This window comes from Taeniopygia guttata, chromosome 4 (genome assembly GCF_048771995.1).
Source record: "Taeniopygia guttata chromosome 4, bTaeGut7.mat, whole genome shotgun sequence".
Lineage (NCBI taxonomy): Eukaryota > Metazoa > Chordata > Aves > Passeriformes > Estrildidae > Taeniopygia > Taeniopygia guttata.
This window is the reverse complement of record NC_133028.1, coordinates 61477859-61502435: the sequence shown is the minus strand read 5'-3', so window position 1 is coordinate 61502435 and position 24577 is coordinate 61477859. Positions and strand designations below refer to the sequence as shown.

General features: G+C 40.2%; 1 protein-coding gene across 1 annotated transcript; it reads left to right on the top strand.

The window, feature by feature from the left end:
* The first annotated feature begins 828 nt into the window (after window positions 1-828).
* Window positions 829-23598, top strand: SMARCA5 (SNF2 related chromatin remodeling ATPase 5). Its single transcript, XM_012573307.5, has 24 exons — window positions 829-1106; window positions 3380-3454; window positions 5658-5824; window positions 6750-6850; window positions 7499-7599; window positions 9554-9733; window positions 10082-10237; window positions 10339-10470; window positions 10741-10809; window positions 11153-11262; window positions 12081-12307; window positions 13769-13890; window positions 13979-14131; window positions 15334-15466; window positions 15914-16062; window positions 16447-16566; window positions 16796-16906; window positions 17440-17553; window positions 18140-18262; window positions 19331-19463; window positions 20419-20537; window positions 21671-21883; window positions 22304-22414; window positions 23305-23598. Exons 1-24 carry the CDS (start codon window positions 963-965, stop codon window positions 23368-23370), a joined length of 3129 nt encoding a protein of 1042 aa, XP_012428761.2. The 5' UTR covers window positions 829-962; the 3' UTR covers window positions 23371-23598.
* Window positions 23599-24577: the final 979 nt, after the last annotated feature.

The window sequence follows — 24577 nt, the reverse complement described above, 5'->3', positions numbered from 1 at the left end:
CTCCCCTGCTGCTCCCGCACCGGGCGGGGGGCTGCTGCTGCTGGGCTCCAGCCAGAGCATGGCTTCACCTCCTCAGGTGATTCCTGAGCCTTTCCTAGAGGGCTGTAAAGATGGTGAAGGGCCTTGAGGGGAAGCCATGTGTGGAGCAACTGAGGTCCATTCAGCCTGTAGCAGACTGAGTGGAGATCCCATTGCAGTTACAGATTGAGGGGAAGAGGAGGGATAGGCACTGAGCTCTTCTCTGTGGTGACAGTGAGAGGATCCCCAGGGAACGGCCTGAAGTTTTGTTGGGGAAGTTTAGGTTGGATGTCAGGAAAAAATCCTACCCCCAGAGGCTGGGCCTGCACTGGAACAGGCTCCCCAGGAAAGTGGTCACAGCACGAGCTCAAGAAGCATTTGGACCACGCTGAGGCACAGAGTGGGACTCTCGGGCATGTCCTGTGCAGGGCCAGGGGTCGGACTCTACGATCCTCGCGGGTCCCTTCCAACTCGGAATACGCTCTGATCTTACACAGGGCATGAAACCCGATGCCTGCCCAGATTTGAACCTGTGTTGCCCGTACGGCTCTAAAAGACAGGGAGGCGAGGGCTCCGCGGTTACAGAGAGGACTTCTGAGGCTCGCTGGGACACCGGCGGGCACCGCAGGGCCGCGGGCCGGCCGAGCCCCGCAGCGCCCCCACCGGCGGCGGCGCGCGCTGCTCGCGGGGAGGGGGAAGTCTCGCGAGCACGGGCTCGCGGGGCGGCTCGCGCGCGGCTTGGCGGCTCCCGCCGGGACGGGCCGGGACGGGCCTCGCTCCCTCCGCCGGCCGCGCTCCGCGACCCGCAGGCCGCCGCCGCCGCCTCCTCCTCCGCCTCCTCCTCCGCCGGCATCCCGGCTGCCGCCCGCGCCCGTCCGCAGCGCGCAGCCCGCCGGACGCCAGCCCGAGCCTCGGCGAAGCGCCGTTTCCTCACGGCGCGGATCATGTCCGCCGGGCAGCCGCCGCTGCCGCCGCAACCGGACGAGCCGCCCGCGCCGCCGCTGCCACCAGGTGCCAACACCGGCGAGGCCGCGGGGACGGGGCCGCCCTGCGCCGCCGGCCTGGCCGGGGGCGACGTGAAGATGGAGGTGAGTCGGTTCGGCCCGGCGGGGTCCCCCCGCTCCCCCGGCGGCAGGTGGGACACTCGGGCCGCGTGGGGCCGCGGGAGACAATGGAGGAGCGGCCGCAGGGCCGCACCTGGCAAGGCCAGGCCGCGCTCGGTCCCGCCGCCCTCCCTCACAAGCTCTCTCCCGCCGTGAGCGCGGCCCGGCGCGGTGCGGATGTCTGGGGTGTCCCGTCCTTCTTGCCCCCTCCTCGCCGCGTCGTCTTGCCGCTGGGACACGGGCACGAAGGCACTTCGGCTGAGGCACGCCACTTACTTGTTTTCCAAACGGGGCGGCGGGAGCCCCCCGCGCACCCGCAGGCTTTCTGTCTGCTCCTGCTTCCCCAAACCCTGCCCAGCCTTTGCGCTTCCTGCTCCAGCGGCGAGCCAGCCCGGTGTCTAAAACGCATGAGCGATATTTGCCTGCTGAAGTGCTTCAAAACTTTTTTCTATTTTTTTTCTTTTTTTCTTCTTTTGAGAGGGAGGAAGGCGGTGCGAGGGTTATGAGAGGGGTTGTTTTGGCAACAGGTGCATATATTCCAGAAATTTCAAGGGGTTTGAAGTGATTGCCTGGAGATGCTAATTTTATCGCAGCATTGTTTCTTTAATGATAGCAGGAAACTGGTCGGTCCTGCTTTCAGCGCTGGGTATTTTGTACTCTGAGTCACGCTGGGCTGTTCAACCTACTTGTTCTAAATTACATTGCAAATGCCATGTTTTTCGGATGAACAAGTAGCCAAAGCACTGTGGGAAATAAGTCTTGCTCGAACCTGCAGAAATAGGGCACTTCCAGGCTGGAGTTTAGCGTGTGCAGGCTGAAAAACGCGTGCTCTCGTGGCGCCCGTGTGCAAGGGCTCTTGTGCTACCAATTCCGTTCCTTGTTTTACCTTGGGAAGGGATTTCCTGGCGTACAGTGAAGTTTGAGTTGGAATGCCTTGGAGCCGTGAGCATCTGAAGGACTGTTTTCCCTGGTCTCCAGCTAAACTGCAGGGTTCTGTCATCTGTGCAGCAGATGATGAGCTCGGATGACCGTGCCGCTCTGCTGCTGTGCTTTCCAGGTTAGGCATTGTGGCAGAAAGGGGAATTGCGAACAGAAGTTCCAGCCGTCCTCTGCTTGTGCTTACTTGGGTGTTGGCTCAGTCCAGTGAGGGATGAGTAAGAGGATTTGGTTATGATTTCAGAAGAGCTTTAGCCATAATTTCTTACACTCAATTCTTTATATTCTGACTAGTGAATTAAACATTTGTGTTAGGATTTTTCTGTTTCCACATGCCTCACCTGCTAGAGGCTTGTGAGGAAATACCCACTGACGAATATCCTGTTTCTTGCTAGCCTTTGTTTCATTTGTTTCTTCTCCTGTTCCTTGGTTCTGTATTGGCCAAAAAAGATTTAATTTAGCCCCATACTTAATAAACTCAAATAAACAGTAAAAACACTTGACAGTATCTCATTTGTTTCATTTTCTCACTCTTTCAAGAGTTATTTTGTTGTGTGTTACCTTAGCATTGTTTATCAGGGAAGGATCATCTCACTGCTTTTAGTTTTAACAACTGGAGATGATAATGCATATGGGGAGACGATATGCAAAGAGTTAACCTAATGACAGAAAAGACAAGGATAAAAAAGCCCTGATTCAGAAGAGTAATTTAAGGCAGTATGTTAGGAATTTGGCAGGAAGGGCATGAGGGAGGACTGCCCTCTCCTAGCCAGCTGGTCTTTCTGTTGTTAGTAGTACCATGGGTGATAAACATTATTTAATTTAATAAACTACGTAGGAAAAAAAATACAGTTTCCTAAACTCCTCCTCAGCTTTCAGGACAAAAGTGCAGTGTGGATTCTTGTTTAGATTTGTTCTTTTAATACACAGTGATGAGGGATTGGGGTAATCTGGCAAAAACCTTGAAATTACTTCAGGCCTAGAGCTGGTGCTTTCACAGTCTGTCTCAGAGCCAGCTTCAGGGGGGTTGGCTCACCACCCTAGAATTGGCATGCTGATCTCCTGGACCACAGCTGTCTCCTTCATTCACATTGATGTGATGCTTTAATGATGCAGCTCAATCAGATTACAGAGACCCAGCTCTGTCCCTCACCCTGTGGCAGGGATCTCCGATTCATCTCCAGGTAATTGTGTAGGTAATAATAGAGAGCTGACTACTGTCTGTCCACATCAGGTGCTGCGGCCAACTTTTGCTGCTTGTTCTTTAGATGGGTATCTTCTCTTTTTCAGAAATAGTTCTTCTTAATTCTTTTTCATCTCAGGAGTCTTTTGATGATACGTCTCTGGCAAAGCAAAAAGAAATTCAGGAAACAGATCCTACATATGAAGAGAAAATGGTATGTAATATTTGGCACTGTGTACATTCAGTACTTATGCACTTATTTAAAATAGATTTGAGTTTTCTGTTTGCTTGTTTGAAATATCTTAAACAGATTTCTAAAGATTTGTCTAAGTATTAAAAAATATTTAAGTAACTTGAAACAAAAAATATTCAGAAGAATACTTCTGGGACCATTCTCCTTTCCAGCATTTTAAAGTTACCTGTAGAACAGTCCATCCTCTAGGCAAGGGGGATTATAAAGAGTTGAGCATTCAGCTCAGTCAGACCTGCAAAGATTCTCTAGGAATCTCTTTATGAAGCTTTAATTAGAGTCCTCAGATTTTTGAAGATGGATGCTGATTTTGTGCTTCGCAGGTTAGAAAGGAGAAAAATTGTTATTTTCCTTGTTTTTTTAATTTTTTTCATAATTTTGATATATAAAATGTAAGAGATGGAGTTGCCCATTTCTCACCATCTCATTGCAGTTTCTTTCTCAGTTGCTCCCTGTTTGCCTTTCTTCCTGTTTGGAATTCCAGTGAAATTTCTTCATAGGAAAGTGAAACTGATTCTTATAATTTGCTTCTTCCTGTGTTATTTCTTCTTTCCTCTGAAAATAACCCTGTCGTCTTCTGCGTATTTCTTTGTGCTACTTTGTGGCACATTGAAGGATGTGAATTTGGAATTGTCTCCTTTAGTCTCTGACAGATGCAATAACAAGGGCAATTGTGTTTTAGAGATGCATTGAAAAAGAAAAGGGAAAGAGTGTCTCTGTTGGTATAAGGATAGCTCAGTGTTGCAGAGTACAGCCTGTTCTTTTCTGTGTGCTGTCTAAAAGACATGATATTTCTTAGTCCCTTAAAAGAAAAAAGTGTGGGGATGTGTGTGCAGGGCCAAAACTTGCAGAAGATTCCTTACTTAAGTCTTAAAATGAGGAACCTTCTACAATGCAGTCTGCATCTCTTCTACTTCTGTTTTGTACAGCCAATTAAAAAAAAAAAAAACAAAAAAACTTAAAAACAAGGATCAGCAATTTGGATGGTAGTGAGATCTTACCTAGTTTAAACCTCAGAAACTCTTACAAAGTAAAGAAACAAAACCTCTGAAGAATAGACACAAAAACTTCCATTTCAATGTGGATTGTAGCTGTGTCATTCAAGCTTAAAATACCCTTAGAGTGAGTCTGAGTCCTGTGTGGTACATCGAGATCTTTTTTGTGGTCTCTTTATTCTCTAATACTTTGTCTTCCTGTTTCTTCCATAGTGCAGGATCTGCTCACACTAAGGGGGAAAACACTCACAGAGCTGCCATTGCTCTTGCAGAAGCCTGGAACATATGTTCTTTTTTACTAAGAAAGCGGACTTCCTGTAGCTGTGCAGCGAGTTGCTAAATATCAGGTTATGCTGTGGCAGATGGCAGAATGTCAGTGGTTACTGTTAGCCTTAGTAGTTACTGAAGCTGGTTTTAGCTTGTTTGTCTGTTCAAAGTTTTGGTGTGGCCTTGGCAGGGTGTGTTGATTCCAAATGGAACCTGTCTCAGCAAAGCTGAACCTTTCAGATACTAATATTGTCTGCTGTAATTTTTTCTTGCAGAGTAGAAACAGCAACTCCTATCAAAGGGGGCAGCCTGATTAGTTAGGCTGAGCATATCTAAGGACTCTGCTACTGAAACAGATGTTCTGGCTTGTGGCTATGAGCTGTTCTGTCCTCACTGCCCCCTTTTGTGCCAGCTCTGCTTATCTGACAGCACAGGGAGGTGCTGTGTCTTACTGACTAGGCAGGTCACCAGTGCAGTAGGGAGCAATTGTTGCTAGTTTGGTTAAAATCAATTAGTACAATGAAGAATCCTGTGTGTGATGCATAGGGGAAAATTTCTAGGAGTGGGACTATCACTTTTGATTGGAGAAAGTTGTTAAAGGGAGTCTGGCCTTCTCTAGTCAGACTTGTGCAATCTTTGTGCCAAAATCAGATTTTAGTCTTGGCCACAGGTCTGTCTCACAGCTCTGATCTTACGGCATAGCAAAGATGAGCCTTGGCCCCACAAAAGAGTATTGAATCTGTCAGCATCAGGTATATTGATGTTACTCATTTCTTCTTTGGTGTTGTAGTGATGTGTATAAAGTAATGTGAATCTATATTGAAGAAGTATTTGTTTGCTTTTTCTTTTGAATTAATACATACTCGAATGTCTCTCACACTTGTTCCATTTAATTTTGTCACCAGCAAACAGACAGAGCAAACAGATTTGAGTATCTATTGAAGCAGACTGAGCTCTTTGCTCATTTCATTCAGCCTGCTGCTCAGAAAACTCCAACTTCACCTTTAAAAATGAAACCTGGACGTCCACGAATAAAGAAGGATGAGAAACAGAATTTACTGTCAGCTGGCGAGTGAGTGATGAGACATACTATAAATAAGATTTTATTGTACTTTAAAAGTGGAAGTTGAACTTGCTAAGCTGTTGTCCCATGTCTGTGTGTGTACACCATTTTTTTCAACTGCCCACCTGTAAGTTAAGGGTTGCTTAAGAATTCAAGGAGTTACAAGAGATTTGTGTTGATGCTTTCCAGCATGAAGAAAAGCAGGGGCAGAAAAGTAAGGCAGTCATGGCTCTAAATTGTAAGAGCCAATGGAGAACATCGCTATGCAACACCTTACAGGCAGCTTGAGAATTGTAAGTCTAGAAATTTGGATTGCCTTCATTGCAGTTTATGTGGCTGCAGTGTTTGGCAGGTGCAGCAGAACTTAAATGCAGTGTTGTTCCCTGTCTTGTAGGTAAAAGGCCAGTACTGATGCACACATTAATCCCTGTCCAGTCACTTTGGGCTGATAGTTGAGCCTGCTGAACATGAATTCTAGTGAAGAATGTTGCTAGAAACTTTCTTTCTTTGTGTGTTAATGTTCTGTATTGCAATATATACATTAATATATGTTGTCACACTATGACACGGAAATAACTCACTCTAAGATCCAAAAGAAGAAAAAGAGGAAGTTTTATTTCTGATCTCACAGTATATAGAATTCCAAAAGTAACAGTGGATTGGAGGATGAAATTGCCACCTCTCAACCACATTGGTCAAACCAACAGTCCATCAATTCTCTCCTCCCACAAAGAAGAATGCAAAACAATCATTTACATGAACAGTGCATGAGAAACTCCAGTAGAAATATGTAAACATCAGAAGGCATAAAAGACTTCTAAAAGAACTTTTAAACTTTAAAGAACAGGGTGACAATACATTACATTTAATTTTGCAGCAAATTGATGTCTTTTCAGTTTGTCCACAAACTTATTACTGTCTTGGACTTTTCCAGCTATCGGCACCGTAGAACAGAGCAGGAAGAGGACGAGGAGCTGTTAACAGAAAGCTCCAAGACAACAAATGTCTGCACTCGATTTGAAGAATCTCCATCATGTGTGTTTCCTTCCTTTTTTTGTTTTTTTTTTCACCCCTGTACTTTTTCTTCAAAATGTTTAAAATTAACTTGATTTGCACACTCTCTAAGGACAGTGAAATAATTGGGTGGGACGGTAGAGAGAGGAAAAAATCCAGTACCTAGCTAATGGTACAAAATGTATTATTGAGGAACTGCTTATTTTCATTCCGGCTAGAAAGATGATCCAGTGAGTCTCGTCCCTTAGAAATCTGGTTGCTATGTTTCAGTTAATAGAAGAGAGTTTTTAAGTCTGTCATCTTACTATTTTTACATATGTAACCTATATTCTGATACAAAGCACCTAGCAGCTTCCAGTTCATTTAAAGGTATTCAGTATTCAGTTGTTTTAATGTTTGACTGTGTTCTGATTTTGACAGTGATGATGGATTTAAAATTTCTGTGTGCTTTGTGTTCTTGCAGAAAACAAAGCTGTTGCAGCAACTTGCAGAAACAAAATTAATATGTTGCTGTCTCCACTCTGCATTGTCCTTGAATTTATTACATTAATTTATTACTTGATTTTGTTCTGTAGCTTTGGTAATCACTGTCAGTTAGCAGTTAACAGGTGGTGAAATTCTTTCCAAAGTTTTTGTGTATCTTTTAGTCTATTCTTTGATGTCTTTTAGATGTGAAATGGGGAAAGCTGCGTGATTACCAGATCCGAGGACTGAACTGGCTCATTTCTCTGTATGAAAATGGCATCAATGGCATCCTGGCAGATGAAATGGTATGCACAGAGCCTGTGTTTAGGATCACTTAAGAACACATGCAATACAATGCCATTTTTGTCCAGCAGTGTGTATATATATGGGAGTTTTAATAACACAAAATGCAATATATAGTTTGCCAGTCTTATTTTTCTACTGTGTTTAAAGTCACTAATTTTAAAAGTATCAAAGGTATTTTAATTTAAATAAATAGTGCAGGCAGGTTTCGAAAACAGAAATATGGAAAGGGAATCCGTCAACCTTTAGGAACATGAAGTTAGTGGAGGGGAGTTGTTCCACAGAATGACGTGTCCTCTGTTTTCTTTCTCTCTAAATTGCAGGTGTTTTGTTAATGTATTCTTCAGCTGCCCTTGTAAGGAGAGTGTCATATGAAAGAGCATCAAATGTGGAAACACTTCCTATTGTTAGGGCCGTGTGTAGCTATTAGGATATGAGTGTCCTCTAGGACTGATGTCCACAGAACAGCTACAGGAGTGGGAATTTTCCTGAAAAAATGATGCAAAGATAGACATAGCTAGAGAGCTGTGTTAAAATTTCTCATACATCATGACCATGGACATTTCAATTGGCACTGGCCATAGTAGCTTTTGCCTGTGTTTTCTATTCTCTTTCCTGAAAGATGAGGGATGAATGCAGAAGAAATTGTAATAGTTTCCAAGGCGGGTGTTTTTGTCCCCTTAATAATTTTAGATGTATCTCTTTTTCATAAGGAGTAGAAAAGAAGAAACAAAAGACTGAAGTCTAATTAATTTCAGTGTATTGCATTTGCCGTATCTTGTAATTTCTGTGTAATAAAATGTAGAGACAAAAGAGTTTAAATTACTGTTCAGTAACATGCTCCATTTTTACATACATCAAGGTATTTTTTAAACATACATGCTTATGAATAGAGGATTTTTTTTTTACTAAGTGGAGAGGGTTGTTTTAACAAAAACACCTTGGAGGCTTTATGAGCCCTTGGATTTGTGGTATTCCAATACCCATTTTGTGTAAAAGAGATTAAATATTATTAAATTTTTTTAAACTTATTCTTAGGTATTAATTGTTTAGAAATTATTAAAGCATTTTACACAGCCTATAAACACTTTTCCATATCTTGTACCCGGTCCATTTTGGTTATTTTGAAGTTAAAGGCTTGAACTTTAGAAATAGAAATTACTTGTGCTTATGGTGTTTGGGGTTTTTAATTCCTGTGCATTTGAATCATAGTTTTGAATTACTTAAAGTATAGGAATTACCTGGTTTTTCAGTACTTCGTCAGTTTTATTTTAGTTAAAATTATATGTTGAAGATACTGTGTTATACCAGATTCTCAGTATTTGTTTTCTTCTTTGAGATATGCAGTTTTTTACACTTGTTTGGCTCTTTCCTCACAGAAACTGATGTCATTTCTGGCCTGTAGAAGCCTCCTTTTAAAAATTAATTAGAACATATTTACAATTATGAAGCATTAATAACATAATACATACAAAATATGACAGATATATGAAAGTATATAATTAATTAATATAATTAATTTAAAAATCTTTAATAAATTAAAGATTCCTAAGGATTCTTAACTTAATCACTTTATGTCAAGTTTAAGAGAATACCTAAGTCAAATTTTTAACGTTTGACCTCTAAATAACCTGAGTACACCATAGTCTGCAAAATAAAGTTTTAGGAAATAATGTTTCCTTGTACTTTTAACAAGTTGTCTGTACTTGAAAGGTAAGGCAAAATTCTAACTCCATAATCCAAGGTTTCTGAAATTATACTCTTGCTACTTTGTTATAATGAAATGTGAGAAGCCCTGCAAGCTTTTCCTAACCAAGGCTTTGATACCCTTTTTGTATCTCCCTCATTCATTCAAGCTTCTGTACCTTCCGTGCTGTGCTCAGAGCTCATTCTTGAGTTTTCTTAAAGGTTTTCTGAGAGGTTTTCTTTTTTCTAAAACATTAATGTGTCTTACAGGGTCTTGGGAAGACACTGCAAACAATTTCTCTTCTTGGATATATGAAACACTACAGAAACATTCCTGGACCTCACATGGTATTAGTTCCCAAGTCCACTCTGCAGAACTGGATGAATGAATTCAAGAGATGGGTACCAACACTTCGAGCAGTTTGTTTGATTGGTGACAAAGACCAGCGAGTAAGTTAGGATATGGTAGTTTTTCGTGTGTGTTCCTGTGTAAATCCAGCTTGTGATCTTGCTGTCCTTTCCCTTTACTTCCTGGGGAGGGGTGTTACTTCAATTTGTACTGGTTTAAGACTTACAATGCTGCCTACTTGGAGTATAACCAGCTTAGAATTCATGTGTTTGTTGCCCAGATAGTGCTTCATCACTTTATGTTCATAATTTCTTTTTCAAAGATTTACAGTCTCCTTTTATGAAGGCAGGACACTGCCTTCATGAGACTTAAAATAGGAAAATTGGAACAGTGCTGCTTCGCTTTAAATTTGACAGAGCTTCGTAACCAAATGTCACCTTGTTATCTAGGCTGCCTTTGTGAGAGATGTGTTGCTGCCTGGAGAATGGGATGTCTGTGTAACATCATATGAAATGCTTATCAAAGAGAAGTCAGTATTCAAAAAGTTCAACTGGAGATACCTTGTTATAGATGAGGCCCACAGGATTAAAAATGAAAAATCTAAGGTAATTTATTTACACTGAAAAAGAGATCTATGTGGGTTATTTAAGTGGTGGTGTGGGGACTAGTAATGTTTTATATCTGGTCATGTCTCAATGTCCTTCAGTTATCAGAAATCGTGAGGGAATTCAAGACTACCAACCGGCTGCTATTAACTGGAACTCCACTTCAGAACAATTTACATGAACTCTGGGCACTTCTTAACTTCCTTTTGCCAGATGTGTTTAACTCAGCTGAAGTAAGTCTTCATTTCTGCTAATCAAATTCATTTTGCTGGTTTTCCTGATTTGAAAGTAGACCTGGATATGTATAGTTAGTGGTGTCAGTTACTTATAAGTGATAGATTGAGTTAGAAATGTTTGTGTTATAAAGCTTTTTGTAAAATAGGCCAAATAGGATAATTTGTTCTTTTACTTCCTGGCTATATGAGAGTTGTATTTTTCACCATTGTGATACTATTGCATCTTGAAAGGAAGCCTCTTATAAACTGATGATTTTGTTGATACAGGATTTTGATTCGTGGTTTGATACCAACAACTGTCTAGGGGATCAAAAACTGGTGGAGCGCCTTCATATGGTGAGTCCTTTTGTACAAGTGTTATGTTTACATAAGTTAAATCCCAGACAGTTCTTCTAATGCTTCTTATGATAGACTATTAGGATGCAAGAGATTATTCCACAATATTTCAATCAAGCAAAATTAAGTCAAAGGACACAGAATGATATGAGAGATGATTTTGACCTAATAATTGAGTCTTTCAAATAAAGCACATGTATAGCAAATAGGTTGCTTTTTTTTTTTCAGATTGTCTAATAATAGGTCTTTTATCTGTTATAGAGAATATCTGCTCTTTGATTTGTTCATTGACCTGGTCAGTGTTTCAGTTTCCAAAATGTATTTAATGATGAACCTCTTTCAGGTGCTACGACCATTCCTTCTCCGTCGCATCAAGGCTGATGTGGAGAAAAGCTTGCCTCCAAAGAAGGAAGTTAAAATTTATGTGGGCCTCAGCAAAATGCAGCGAGAATGGTAATTAATGCATGTGCTGGACTGGGCTGTGGTTAAGGCTCATAAGGAGTGTCCTGTCTGTGACTTGAAGGTTGTGTGGAACTCTGGTGTACTCCCAATTTATACCTATTTCTTTGTGACACTGCTATGACAGAACCATGCATGTCAGGGAGATTTACCTGATTAAATGAAGGGTAGGGTGAGCTTTTGACAATTACTGTTGCTTAAAGACTTAAGGAAACTTGCTTAACTTCTTGCTTAAAGAAAAGGAGACTCAGGAGGAACCTTTTGGCTCTGCACAATTCCTGGGTGGGAGGGTGCAGCCAAGTGGGTCAACCTCTTCTCCCAGGCAGCAGGACAAGAGGAAATGGCCTTAAACTACACCAGGAGAGGTTCAGGTCAGACATCAGGAGGAATCTCTTAATGGAAAGGGTTGTCAAGCATTGGAATAGACTGCTCAGACAGGTGGTGGATTCACCATCTCTGGAGTTATTTAAGAAAAAGCTGGACATGGCACCCAGTGCTTGGTGGTGTTTAGCTTAAGGTCGGAACTGATGATCTCAGAGTGCTCTTCCAACCCAGTTGATTCCGTGACTCTGTGCTACATTTTCTGACTTGCCGAGAGGCAAAAGAATGTCACCCAAACCATGTCCCATGGCTGCCATGATGCTGAGGGCAGGTTCTGTCTCCCACAGTCTTTTCCTTGCTTACACCCATTCAAACCTTTCCTCCTCCTCCCTCTGCATCACCAAAAGATACAGCTTGTGAATCATCTCCCAGCTTCATTTTAGACTTCATTTTAGAGTGAACAGAAGGGGTTTTTTCTTTCCTTGCTGTAGGTATACCCGAATCCTGATGAAGGATATTGATATCCTGAACTCAGCTGGAAAGCTGGACAAGATGAGACTGCTGAACATCCTTATGCAGCTGCGAAAATGCTGCAATCACCCATACCTCTTTGATGGAGCAGAGCCTGGCCCACCTTACACAACAGACATGCATTTGGTCACTAATAGTGGCAAAATGGTAGTTCTGGACAAATTGCTACCTAAGTTGAAAGAACAAGGTATGCATTTCCTTTCTGGGGTTTTGAGAGTTTTTTGATTCAGTGATGTTTTTGTGTATTCTGAGCAAAAACCAGCCTACTTTAGCCAGGATTATTGATACCAGCTTGGATCAATAGTCCCATTATGGCTTTTTGTGCTGAAGTGGTTTGATTCTTTTTTTTTTTTTTTTTCCCATTTCTTCATCCCAAAAGTTTTTCCCAATTTTTTCATCCTAAGTTGAGACCATAAAAACATCATTTGATTGGGACTTTAGGTTTTCTTTCTTAGCCTTATTAGCTATTTGGAATATAATTGTGTAGTATTTTAGCCACACCATTGATTTGCCATGAAGGACCATTTCAGATTCAGAGGCCTCATACAGAGTTCAAGTCAAATCCTGTGTGAAATGTTGGTCTTTCTTGCTAGAGGTGATTTTGAGCAGCACCTGAGGTTTTTCTATGTATTATATAAACACTCAGACGTGGGGGAACTCTTGAGTTGTTTTAAAGTTACTTGATAGAAGGGACAAAGCTTTGAAATGGATTACTATAAAACTCACTTGCCACAGAGTTTTTGACACTGGAATCAATTTTTAACTCACTATTTTTTGAGTATGCTTACAGTAGTAACTTTGCTAAAGAAGCTGGAGGTAAGTTTGTGAGTGGGGACATTTTGAAGAAAAACAAAACTACATCCAAACCTCAGCCTTCTGTAGTATAAAAATAAACTGTATCTAGGTGTCATCCAGGCAGCTGTGGCCATATAACTCAAGACTAAAAACCAAACAATTCAGTGGTTACTGTGCTTTTTTGATCTTGATTTCTTCCTGTTAGGAGATTTATTTATGATACGTTGTAATTAATACTGGTCGGGTCTCAAATCAAATTGTCATCTTAAACAAGAGAGTTCTGTATTAACCCTTGAGTCCAAAGAACAAAAGGGAGTAGAAACTTTGTTATATCCTCTGTTTTACTTAAATTTCTCCAGTAGCCTGGAAATGGTTGAGTATGTATGCATAAAGTATTGAATATTTGCTTTTTTTTTTTAAGTTGTTCTTGGCAGGAAAGTAAACTGACAAGTACTTAAGAAGAATTCACTTTATTTATGGAGATCTCAAATCCAAAACAAACACTTCAAAATTTTATTATTTATACTTGATTATGTTTTTATATTTGTGTTACCATCTTACTCTGCTGTGTCTGGAAACTTTTTCTTGTGGAGTACAACACAAAATGAAAGGGAAAAGCCACCCATTAATTAGACAGTGACATATCAGAATAAGACAAATGTGTCCCATGGCATGGATGTGCTGCGCCAGCAGCAGCTGCAGCCCTGCATTGTAGTATGGGGTCTGAAATTCAAACTACTTTTCTTCTTAGTATATGGAATTGTCCTCCTTCCTTTTCTGGTAGTGCAGACTTGGAGAGTTTGTTTAATCTTGCATTTTGGTGAAAGCATAAGAAGCCTTTTTACCCAAACAGGCTCAAGGGTTCTAATCTTCAGTCAGATGACAAGAGTCCTAGATATCTTGGAAGATTACTGTATGTGGAGGAATTATGAATATTGCAGACTGGATGGACAAACTCCTCACAATGAGCGACAGGTATTTACAATTTTAATGATTGTATTTATGTAAAAATACTACTTGTAAAACATTTTGTTTAACTGATATGTTCTTTTCATTTATTTAGGCTTCCATTAATGCATTCAATGATCCTGACAGCTCAAAATTTGTGTTCATGTTGAGTACACGAGCAGGAGGTCTTGGAATCAATCTGGCTACTGCTGATGTTGTAATTCTCTATGATTCAGACTGGAATCCACAAGTAGACCTCCAGGCTATGGTAAGATTCCAGATGGAAATTTTGTTTTTCTTTTCTTTTTCTCACTGAACTTTGCTAGAAATATGTGCTTCCAAAATAAATTGGTATTTTCCCATTTTAGTACAGGAATAGGATTTGTAAGACCAATTTTAATTTCAAGTGCAGCTTCCATTTTGTGGAACCATTAGTCATTAGTCACATTTAGGTTATACAGTGTTTTATACAGAGGGAAATGCTGGGTGTATGCTACACCTTTAATATTGTTTAATGCAAATAGCCTACTTGAATAAGTAAAAATGAACTAAATCTAGGTTGTTAATCCTGAAACTATAAAGCTTTAAAGCTTTACAGTTGTGGGGAGTGGAGGTGAATGTGTTTGCACTGTTTTTCTCGTAATCTTGAAAATACGATAAACTTGAATTAAACTGTTCAAAAACTGCTTTTATGGTGATGGTAATGGAAGGATCTCGTCTTTAGGTTTTTTTTTTTAAGTAGATTTGGATACATCTCCATCCTGGATACATGTCAAGGACATTGGTGACTGCCTAAGAAAGCAAAGCTATTTAAAAACTGCCAGTGTTTTGTTGGGTTTTTTTTTTGACAAGTGAGGGCTTTCAGAGGAAATGTCTTTAATTATTTCAGTTAACCTGTGGGGTCTCAAGTACTCTAGCAAAAATTACTTCAAAGGAATGATGGAACTGATGTCTAATAGCTCAAGTGAGGCAGTACCAGCTACCACTACAGGTGTATGTTGAGAACACTGATTCTCACAGTGGTTCATGTTTCACTAGTCAGGAGAGGCAGGGTATTGTAGTTTTCCTGAACTATTCATGTTACTACTGGAGGATTTTGAGAAAGGCAGCTTTTGGTCAGCACAGAGATGATTTCTTCATGCTTTGATTCTACAGAAGGTTGCTTAAGGTCAGAAGCATGCAAGTCTTCTCCCCTATGTGATTTAATGAAAAACCCCAAAACCTGCTATTTTTTAGCCATGACACATAGAGACAGACTCACTGTCAATGTTACTGAAAAAAAACCCCAAACTTGCAATGTAGAGAAAAATGTAGTATCTTGGGTAGCCATGGTTAGTTACTTAAATATTTAAGTAACCTGTGCTGTTCTGTTTTGTAAATTCATATGCTGGAAATAATGAAAATCTTAAACCTAAGTATATAGTCATACTGGAAGGCAAGTGCTGAAGTTTTTGTTACTGTTATGTGCAGGATCGAGCGCACAGAATTGGCCAGACCAAGACTGTCCGGGTGTTCAGGTTTATTACAGACAATACCGTGGAGGAAAGGATAGTGGAGCGTGCAGAAATGAAACTCCGCCTGGATTCCATAGTCATCCAGCAAGGCAAGTATATGAAGGCACTTTGTATCTAGGATGAAATTCTCTTCTTCTCCTATTGTAAATCATGGTGGAATCAGCCAGTAAGAGCCATTAGGAATGTTGCTTTTGCCTCATCTGAGCTCTGAATAGACTGTGCAAAGGCCTCATCCACTTGAAAATTAGTTTTATTGTAGGAGTAAGCATTTACTCACTAACCTTTTGCTTACCTCCCTAGTGGGATAGTCAGATTTGTTTTTTTAAAGCACTCAGTTTATTCTTTAAACTAGGGAAATGAATGTCTTTCCTTTTTCTAATAGATAGAGAAAAGTAAGGTAACCTTAGTTGACTTGCTTGGAATCAGTAATATATAGCTTGTATGTGGAACTACAAGTGGGAGAAAAATCCTCTATTGCTCTTTCCATAACATAAACTCTTTAGTGAGTTGCTATCCTCAAGCGTTTTTATGTTTAGGAAGATTGGTGGATCAAAACCTGAATAAACTTGGGAAGGATGAAATGCTGCAAATGATCAGACATGGAGCGACACACGTGTTTGCCTCAAAGGATAGTGAGATTACAGATGAAGATATTGATCACATTTTGGAAAGAGGGGCAAAGAAGGTGAGAAGGTTTGAAAAGGGGAAGCCCACCTGTACATTTAAATGTGATGGCAAGATAGTGAGTCTCTGGATGATAACTTGGTTCCAAGGTGGAGAGAAAAGGGGTTGTGCTGTAGAGGGTTTTTGTGTTATTCAATCATGTTTGTTTTTTCTGATGTTGTCAATAAGATGTTTTATAGTCAAGTACGTTCTAGAATGGCTCCTCTTCTTTCTGGCAACGGGATGATTTAAAATGAAGTACCTTTCAGAGTGTCTCCTTTCTGGAATGAAATGTTTAATAATGACATGTCTTCCAAAATGGCTCCCGTTCTATCTGGGAATGAGATGTTAAATAATGAAGTACCATCCAAATGGCTACTGTTCTTTTCTGTATCCCCTGTCCAAGACTGCGGAAATGAACGAAAAACTTTCAAAGATGGGTGAAAGCTCCCTTAGGAATTTTACTATGGATACTGAATCTAGCGTGTATAATTTTGAAGGGGAAGACTACAGAGAAAAACAGAAGGTAATGTTTTAAGTTTCTTTTGGAGGAATGCACTGAATTGCATGTTTTAATCATACTTATTTAAGAGATACTGGATAATATAGTGTCATGTATGAAAATAGTTTAATTTTAAAAGACTTATAACACTTATAATGAAGTAGATATAATTTTCTCTAAAACTTGTAGCTGGTCTAATGATCTTGCAAGACTAAATTTTTAGTTTTGGTTATGGTGGGTTTTGTTTTTATAGTTGGCATTTACAGAGTGGATTGAACCACCTAAAAGAGAAAGAAAAGCCAATTATGCTGTGGATGCTTACTTCAGAGAGGCTCTTCGAGTCAGTGAACCAAAAGCACCCAAGGTGAGTTGACTAATCAAAAGAAATAATTTTTTTAAATATACATGGTAAATGGCTAAAGCTGTAAGCAACAAATAGGTCTTTAGTCATAAAAACTCTGTTCACTTTTATAAAGTGGAGAAATTATTTAAATTTAGAAAAAAATTTCCAAAGGACTTGAGACAAACTTCTGTGAGAAAAAATAAGAACAGTATGACACTTGTAAGATGTTAGGGAGGGTAAGATCAAGTTTTTTCTGGTTCTTAATTAAACAGCTGTAAATTTTCCTGTGGAAGATTTAAATGCATGTGACTTTTTCACCAGCCACCTCCTCCTCCTCCCAAAAGACCTCTCTTCCCCTTCTCTCACTGCTCTTTTACTTTTAGAATTTTTTGTGGTGGTTGGTGTGTCTTGCATGGTGTGACTTTTTTACCCAAGTTAAGACAGTGCATTTTTGTAACAATAATGGTTTTTGTTTGCTCATAAACTTAAATCACTTCTTACACTAAAAAAGATTCTGGATGTGAAAGGGAGCAAATGCAAACTTTGTGTTTCAGGCTCCACGGCCTCCAAAACAGCCAAATGTACAGGACTTCCAGTTCTTTCCTCCTCGCCTGTTTGAACTATTGGAAAAAGAGATTCTCTACTATAGGAAAACAATTGGTTACAAGGTAACTGAAGAATTTCCTTGACCAGAGGGATGGAGCACCTCTGAGAATTGGAGTTGTTCACTCTGGAGAAGAAAATACTATGGAGCAACCAGATTGCAGCCTTTCAGTACCTAGAGGGGGCTTACAGGAAAGCTGAAGAGGGACTTTTTACAAGGGAATGGCTTTAAACTGACAGGTTTAGGTTGGATATTGGAAAGGAATTCTCCACTGTGAGTGTGGTGAGGCACAGGTGGCACAATTTGCCCAGAGAAGCTGTGGATGACCCATCCTTGAAAGTGTTCAAGGCCAGGTTGGACAAGGCTTTGAGCAGCCTTGTCTAAGTAGAAGATGTCCCTGCCCATGGCAGGGGGTTGAAAAAGAGGTGATCTTTAAGGTCCAGTCCCTTCTGTGGGATCCTCTAAATTCCCACGATAGAACAGTTTAATGCAACAGTAGGAGAATATGTACTTTTCCAGCCTTTCACAGTAATATAAATGGGATAAAATCATGTTCAGCTGTAGAAATTATTAGGTTATATTAACAGTTATATTTCACAGAATTATCTGTGAAAAATTAATTCAGTTTTAAAAAGTGCAAAACCTTTCAGGTACCTCGTAATCCTGATCTCCCAAATGCAGCCCAAGCACAAAAGGAAGAGCAGCTTAAGATTGATGAGGCTGAACCTCTTAATGATGAAGAACTAGAAGAAAAAGAGAAACTTCTAACCCAGGTATTGTTGGGTCTTCAGTGAGACTGAAATAAACCAAAGCTTGTTTTGTGTTTCACAACATTATAGGAACATTTTTTGGTAACTGGTTGGTATGTGCCGTAGTTATCACATCTGCACATTTTGGTGCTGACTGAAAAAAGTTTCTAGCATTAGGTTTGTCACACGTCTGTGTCATAGAGGAACGTGCACCAAGTTAGCGCACTTGGATTCTCCTGGATCCTAGTCTGGCATTGACTATAGACTGTGATGTCTTTCTATGGGACCTTGCAGAATGGCTGCAGAGTTGGGTGTGCTGCATTCCACATTATTTAATGCACATCTTCTGCCTCAGTTTCACGCCCATGTGGAAATGAATCTTGGAGTCTGAATGGTCAGTTTTCCTAAACTACATCTGAGTAGTTCCCCTCACTAAAAGAGGGTGTGAGCTGAATAGGTATATAATTAGGAAGTGTGTATATTTAAATAATTCAAAACAGGTGAATGCCTGATAGGCCTTATTTGGATATTGTATTTACACGTTGTATTTTGGCAGGGAATTGGAATTACAGGACAGGATTTCTTGCTTGCGTAGTAATGAGCTGGAACAGCTCGCTGTGGAGACACCAGAATCACAGAGGTCAGGAATCAGTACAGTCCAGTAAGCTGTGGCTAAATCACAACATGGCTGGCAGAACTTGCTACTTCCCACTACTTGTAAAAGTTACTGGTAATATGAAATGAGCCTATTTTGGCTCATGGCTTCAACAGTACTACTTGTGTCCCTGCTGAGCATCATCATCACAGGATGGCTTTAGTCCTTCTGAGGTAGAATGACCAGGTGCAATGGCTGAAGTTGTCTTGAGGTAACTAAAGGACTAGTACTAGTCATTTTGTAGTATTTAAATGGAGAGACTACAGTGACTGCACTATAAAATCAGTTTTACCAAATTAAACTGCAGAGAAAGAAAAGGTTTAACACTGTGGAATGATGGAAGTGTTACCGGCAATTTCAAGAAACCTGTTTAATCAAATTTTGAGATGGATAAATCCTGTACCACTGTGCAGTGTTTCCTCTTGATTGCTGTATAGGGCTTCACTAACTGGAATAAGAGAGATTTCAACCAGTTCATCAAAGCCAATGAGAAGTGGGGCCGTGATGACATTGAAAATATAGCACGAGAAGTCGAAGGAAAAACCCCAGAGGAAGTCATTGAGTATTCAGGTAACTTAATTCTGTGCTCAGCTCTGAGAGTATCTAACTCTGCTTGGCTCGTTTGAGCTGCCTGAGAACATGGTAACATCTTACTGCTGAGAATTTCTTACACTGCTGTTTAGGATTTTTGGGGTAGAATTATACTGATGGATTTTATATCTGTTGATCTGTCTTTTACCATCATTACCGCCTGCGTAACTAAGGCTGTACTAAAATGTACACATAAACTCCTGCTGACCCACTTCACTATATCCTGAATCTAACTGGGTAGCACTGTCTTCAGTTCTTGTTAATTTTTGCAAAAGGAAATCCTGAGAAACACTGCTTAGCTGGAGAGATTTCCCTTTTCCTTGTATTCATTAATGAGAAGTTAACCTTTACCTCCTCGAGAGCAGAACACAGTAAATACATCATGATTGAACATACAGTGACCACTGTTTTTTGTAACCTGAGTCCACTTGGCTACCTCTCATATCTTAGAACTTTTTTCCACTGTAGTGTAGCTACAAAGTCCCGGCACTACATTTCTAAAGGTATAGAGCAGGCTGAAAATGTGAAAAATACTTCTAAAAAAACCCCTTATTTAAACACCTAATTGTCTTTTAGGCATTTGCTTGTCTGTGGGCACTCAGTTGCCCTCTTCCTTCTCTTGATAAAACTGTATTGTTACATCCATTTCCATTTGAAGAAGCTTTTTTTCCTTTGAGGAGACTGGCACACAAAAATCTTTCTGGCCTCACTTAAACTGAAGATTCCTATATCTATCCTCTTCAAAATAGCATTTGTAATACTGCAGCACATGGTAGCCAGAAGGGGGAAGGTTTCTTACCAGCTAAAGGCGTGTCTGTTGTTATACAGCAGTAAGCTCCGGTAAAAGGAAGGAACAGCTAACATCCTTTTTTAAGGTTAAACCTCTGACTTTTACGATGAATGATAAGAAACTAGCCAGTTGTTCTTTTCTTAGCTGTGTTCTGGGAAAGATGCAATGAACTCCAAGACATAGAGAAGATCATGGCTCAGATTGAAAGAGGAGAAGCCAGAATACAGAGGCGAATCAGCATAAAAAAGGCTCTCGATACAAAGGTGGGTTTGCTCAGTTTCCCGCTTTTTTTCCTGGTGCCAGTGAGGGGAGATGCAGGACTCCTGTCTGGACAATGCTGCTGATGTATGAAGACATCTTGGGCATGACATTGGCCTCTTTGCATGACATTCAGCAATTTCTTCCTATGGCTTTTCCATCCTGTGGAAGTGCTGTGATGACAGCCTTAGCTATGGTCTACCCTGGTGTTTGTGACAGTTTGTATTGCAGCACACAATTCAGAGGACTGTGTAACAGATTCCACATAGTACAGGCTCTGGGGAGGAGCACAGTTCCTTCTGGACACATGTAACTGAAATTAAGAGAGGGATAGAGAGAGAAATGGAGAAAGAGGGATGGAGCCAGAGAGAGAGGGATGGAGAGAGAAATGGGGGGATAGAGGGATAGAGAAATGGAGGAAGAGAGGGAGAGAGGTAGGTGGGGAGGGAAAGGGGTAGAGAGATGGGGAGAGAGAAACAGAGGAAGACAGGTGGAGAGAGACAGAGAGAGGTAGAAACAGGCAGAGGTAGCAGGAGATAGCTAGAGATAGTGGAAGACGGAGTCAGAAACATGAGAGAGCACTTAAAAAAGACTAATCTGACAGAGGAGGCTTTTGTTCTTGTCTGTGTTTTACCAAGTAGTATTTGGTAGTGAAGAGATTTCTAGTTAATTAAGATACTTATCTGAATTTTCTCCCCACTTCAGGTTTGCTGAGTTAGGTGTTTTCTAGGGAAGAAGTGTCAGACTCAATAGAGAAGGCAGCCAAACCATGTGCTAACTCTCATGCACCTTTTTGCTCTTAGTCTGACTTTACCAGTTCCTGAGGATTTGTTTTAAAAAGGATCGTTGCCATTTGAATCCTGACCAGTCTTGCCTGTTTTTAAGTGTAATGAAAATCTGCCATTAGTCAAGAAATTACAAAGCTGTCTATTGTCTAAACCAGAATTTGCCAGTTTAGGTAGCTTTGATAAATGCACTGTTCTGAACCTACAGTCATTTTCTTGTGAAGACTTAGCATGGAAGATCCTTAAAGATCTAGGTTTCTGTCCTCATGTGATTTATTTCTTTTATACAAAAGACTTTTGTGCTAATTCTGACCTATTTCTTATCTTTATGTGGTCTTATTTGTTTTGTTCAGATTGGGAGATATAAAGCCCCTTTCCACCAGCTAAGAATATCCTATGGTACTAATAAAGGGAAGAATTACACTGAAGAGGAGGATCGCTTCCTAATCTGTATGCTTCACAAACTAGGATTTGATAAAGAAAATGTCTATGATGAATTAAGACAATGTATCCGAAACTCGCCGCAATTCAGATTTGACTGGTTTCTCAAGTCCAGAACTGCAATGGTATATATATATAGCTCTTTTTTGTTCATGAATGCCTATCACAATATTAAATTAAATTAATTAAATTGCTGCTGAAATACTTAGGTAGGTGCATGGGAACAAGGCTTTACCTTTTTATAACTTTTTGACAGCTGTATGGGTGTCAATGTAGCCATGGCAAATGGGGGGAGTAGTTCAGAATTCTAAGGTACCCTTTTCCACTTTGAGTTAAGTATAAATGTATTTTACAAAGCAAACATCTGCAGTCAGATCCATCCCTGTGAAGCCAACCAGTAAGTAAGTATCATGAAACATTTAATTCTTTGTTACTCTGAAAAGATTGAGTGAAACACTTACTATTCACCAACATTTTTAATGTTCTAAGACTATTTTTACATTAAGCGGCTGCGTAAGGTACTGATTGAATGTTGCGTAATGCAGGAACTGCAAAGGAGGTGTAATACTTTAATCACTCTAATTGAAAGAGAAAACATGGAACTGGAAGAAAAGGAAAAGGCAGAAAAGAAGAAACGTGGACCAAAACCATCTTCGGTAAGATTTAAAAGGCATTTCTGTGAAAAACCTCACTTGAAAACAGCGTTTTTCCAAGTGTCTAGGACAAGCGATATGTAAGGTTATTTGAAACCAACAACTTGGAGAGCAATGTTAAAAGCTGCCTGAAGTTCATGTCAGTGTTCAGCTAGTCCAGTTGAGGATGTCAAATAAAGGAAAAAAGGTTCTTAAGTGTAGCTCACATGCTTTGGGTCAGATAAACTTGTTACGTTTTGGATCACTGGGTTGGTACATTGTATAGACTGACCCTGGTAAGTACATCAGGGATGTATTTGGCATTTTGATTTATATAAACTGCTAAATCATCCACGGATCTATTTACAGATGGGCCTTTAGAGCTAGATTTGGGAAAACAGCACATATGCTTGACAGCGCTCTTTGCTGACTAAATTCAAAGTATTGCTAATATGCAGGCCTATTTTGTAAATAAAATACCACCTTTACACATTTTCTTAACTCCAGTTGTTCAGGTTGTTGCCTAGAGCTGTTGTAGCAAAAACTTACACAACTTTCTTGACAGATGTGCAGAAATCAGTAAGGTTAATAGTGATGGATTATTAAGTTTCTTAGACATGTTCACAGAACATTTAAATGGGAATTTAGAAACATCTTTTCATAATAGGAAGCTTTATAACATCCTTACCTGTTTTTATACACTTTTTACCTCTGTGAAATCGTGCTTTTCCAGATTTGGAGAATGAAAAACAACAGCAAAGATGTGCATATTTACCATATGCCACATTTGCAGTTTATCACATTTTAAAGCTGCCAGGGTGTCAGTCTTCTCCATCTGCTTTGTTTTTGAAACACATTGCTTGCTCACAACCTTTCTGTATGACAACAACTTACTATAAAATCTTACCTTGCAGGCACAGAAGCGCAAAATGGATGGCACTCCTGATGGGCGTGGGAGAAAAAAGAAGCTAAAGCTGTGAATGCAGAATTTTTTAATCTCTAAATTTAAGAAGTAGTTCTTTAATTTACGGGTCTTCATAAGATGTACTGTATAATGCTTAACTGTTTTAAAGAACATTGGGTTCATCTGTTTATTGAACTAGAACATAGTACTTAATTGTAGTTTCACTTTTTTAAATGCAACAGCTGTGCTGAATTTTTTTTACCATTAACACTTGAAGTAATAAATTGTCTTCATTTATTAATAAGGCTTCTTGTGACCTCTTTTTGATTAATGTTTCCACTTCAATACATACTTATTTAGTCATTCCCCCAGTTTGTTTCATCTTAGGTTGTTGTGAACATTATGATAAATAGAACTGTTTAGTAGTGTTTTCTTGGTACAAGCCACCACTCAAACTCTATTTCTGGAAATTTTGTGCCTCTGGCTTTACTGAACTTACTGTACCAATATATTCAATTCCTTGAAATTTGTGGAAAGGCTGGTTATTTACTTTTAGAATAATGATTGAAACAAAACTGTTAACACTTTTTGATTAAAATCTGTGCCAGAGGAAAGCTTGGTGAGTCATGCTGAGGTCTGCACTTCATCTGAATGGCCTAAGCATGGCAAAATTTGGTCTGTTGGCAAACAACTGCAAAGCCAGAACAAGGAAAAGTGACAATTTGGGAAACAACCCCTTCTCTCACACACTCAGTGTGGTAAATGCAGAGATGGTTGTGACTGGAGTGAAAGGAACTCGTCCTGACTCCAGCTGTGCAGAGCTGTAGTTCACAACTCTCACTCTGCCCTGAGCCAGTGCCATGCATGAGTGATCCCTACATTGTCCCTTCCTGGTGCTGTATCTGGCATCTGCTGACTGAGATGCCATCATCTCATATAGCATAATTTTGGAATCTACTAAGAAAAACAAACCAAAACAGAGCAAATGCTCATAAGCTCTGCTCAGTTTTGGCCTGGCAAGAACACAAATCTAAAAGGCAGGAGCTTTATGTAAACAGAAATGATGAAAAGTCAGTTTTGCTGAGGAGTCCCAAATGCAGCACAGTTCTTACTGGCACAGGACATGAGTTTCTGTTTCTCTGTGACTGGTTTACAAACCTGCTGAGAGTAGGGTGAGTAACCACACTTGCTCTTCAACAAGTCCAGCAACATGATAATGTGTAGCAGTGTTAACAGCCAGGCCACAGCATGTCGCACTTTGAATTGTCCTGGCAGCCCCTGAA

Coding starts and splice junctions, on each gene's coding strand:
- SMARCA5 (XM_012573307.5), top strand. CDS start 963: ATGTCCGCCGGGCAGCCGCCGCTGCCGCCGCAACCGGACGAGCCGCCC. Junction 14,132..15,333: donor AAGTAGACCTCCAGGCTATG/GTAAGATTCCAG, acceptor TGTTATGTGCAG/GATCGAGCGCACAGAATTGG. Junction 18,263..19,330: donor AAGAGAAACTTCTAACCCAG/GTATTGTTGGGT, acceptor ATTGCTGTATAG/GGCTTCACTAACTGGAATAA.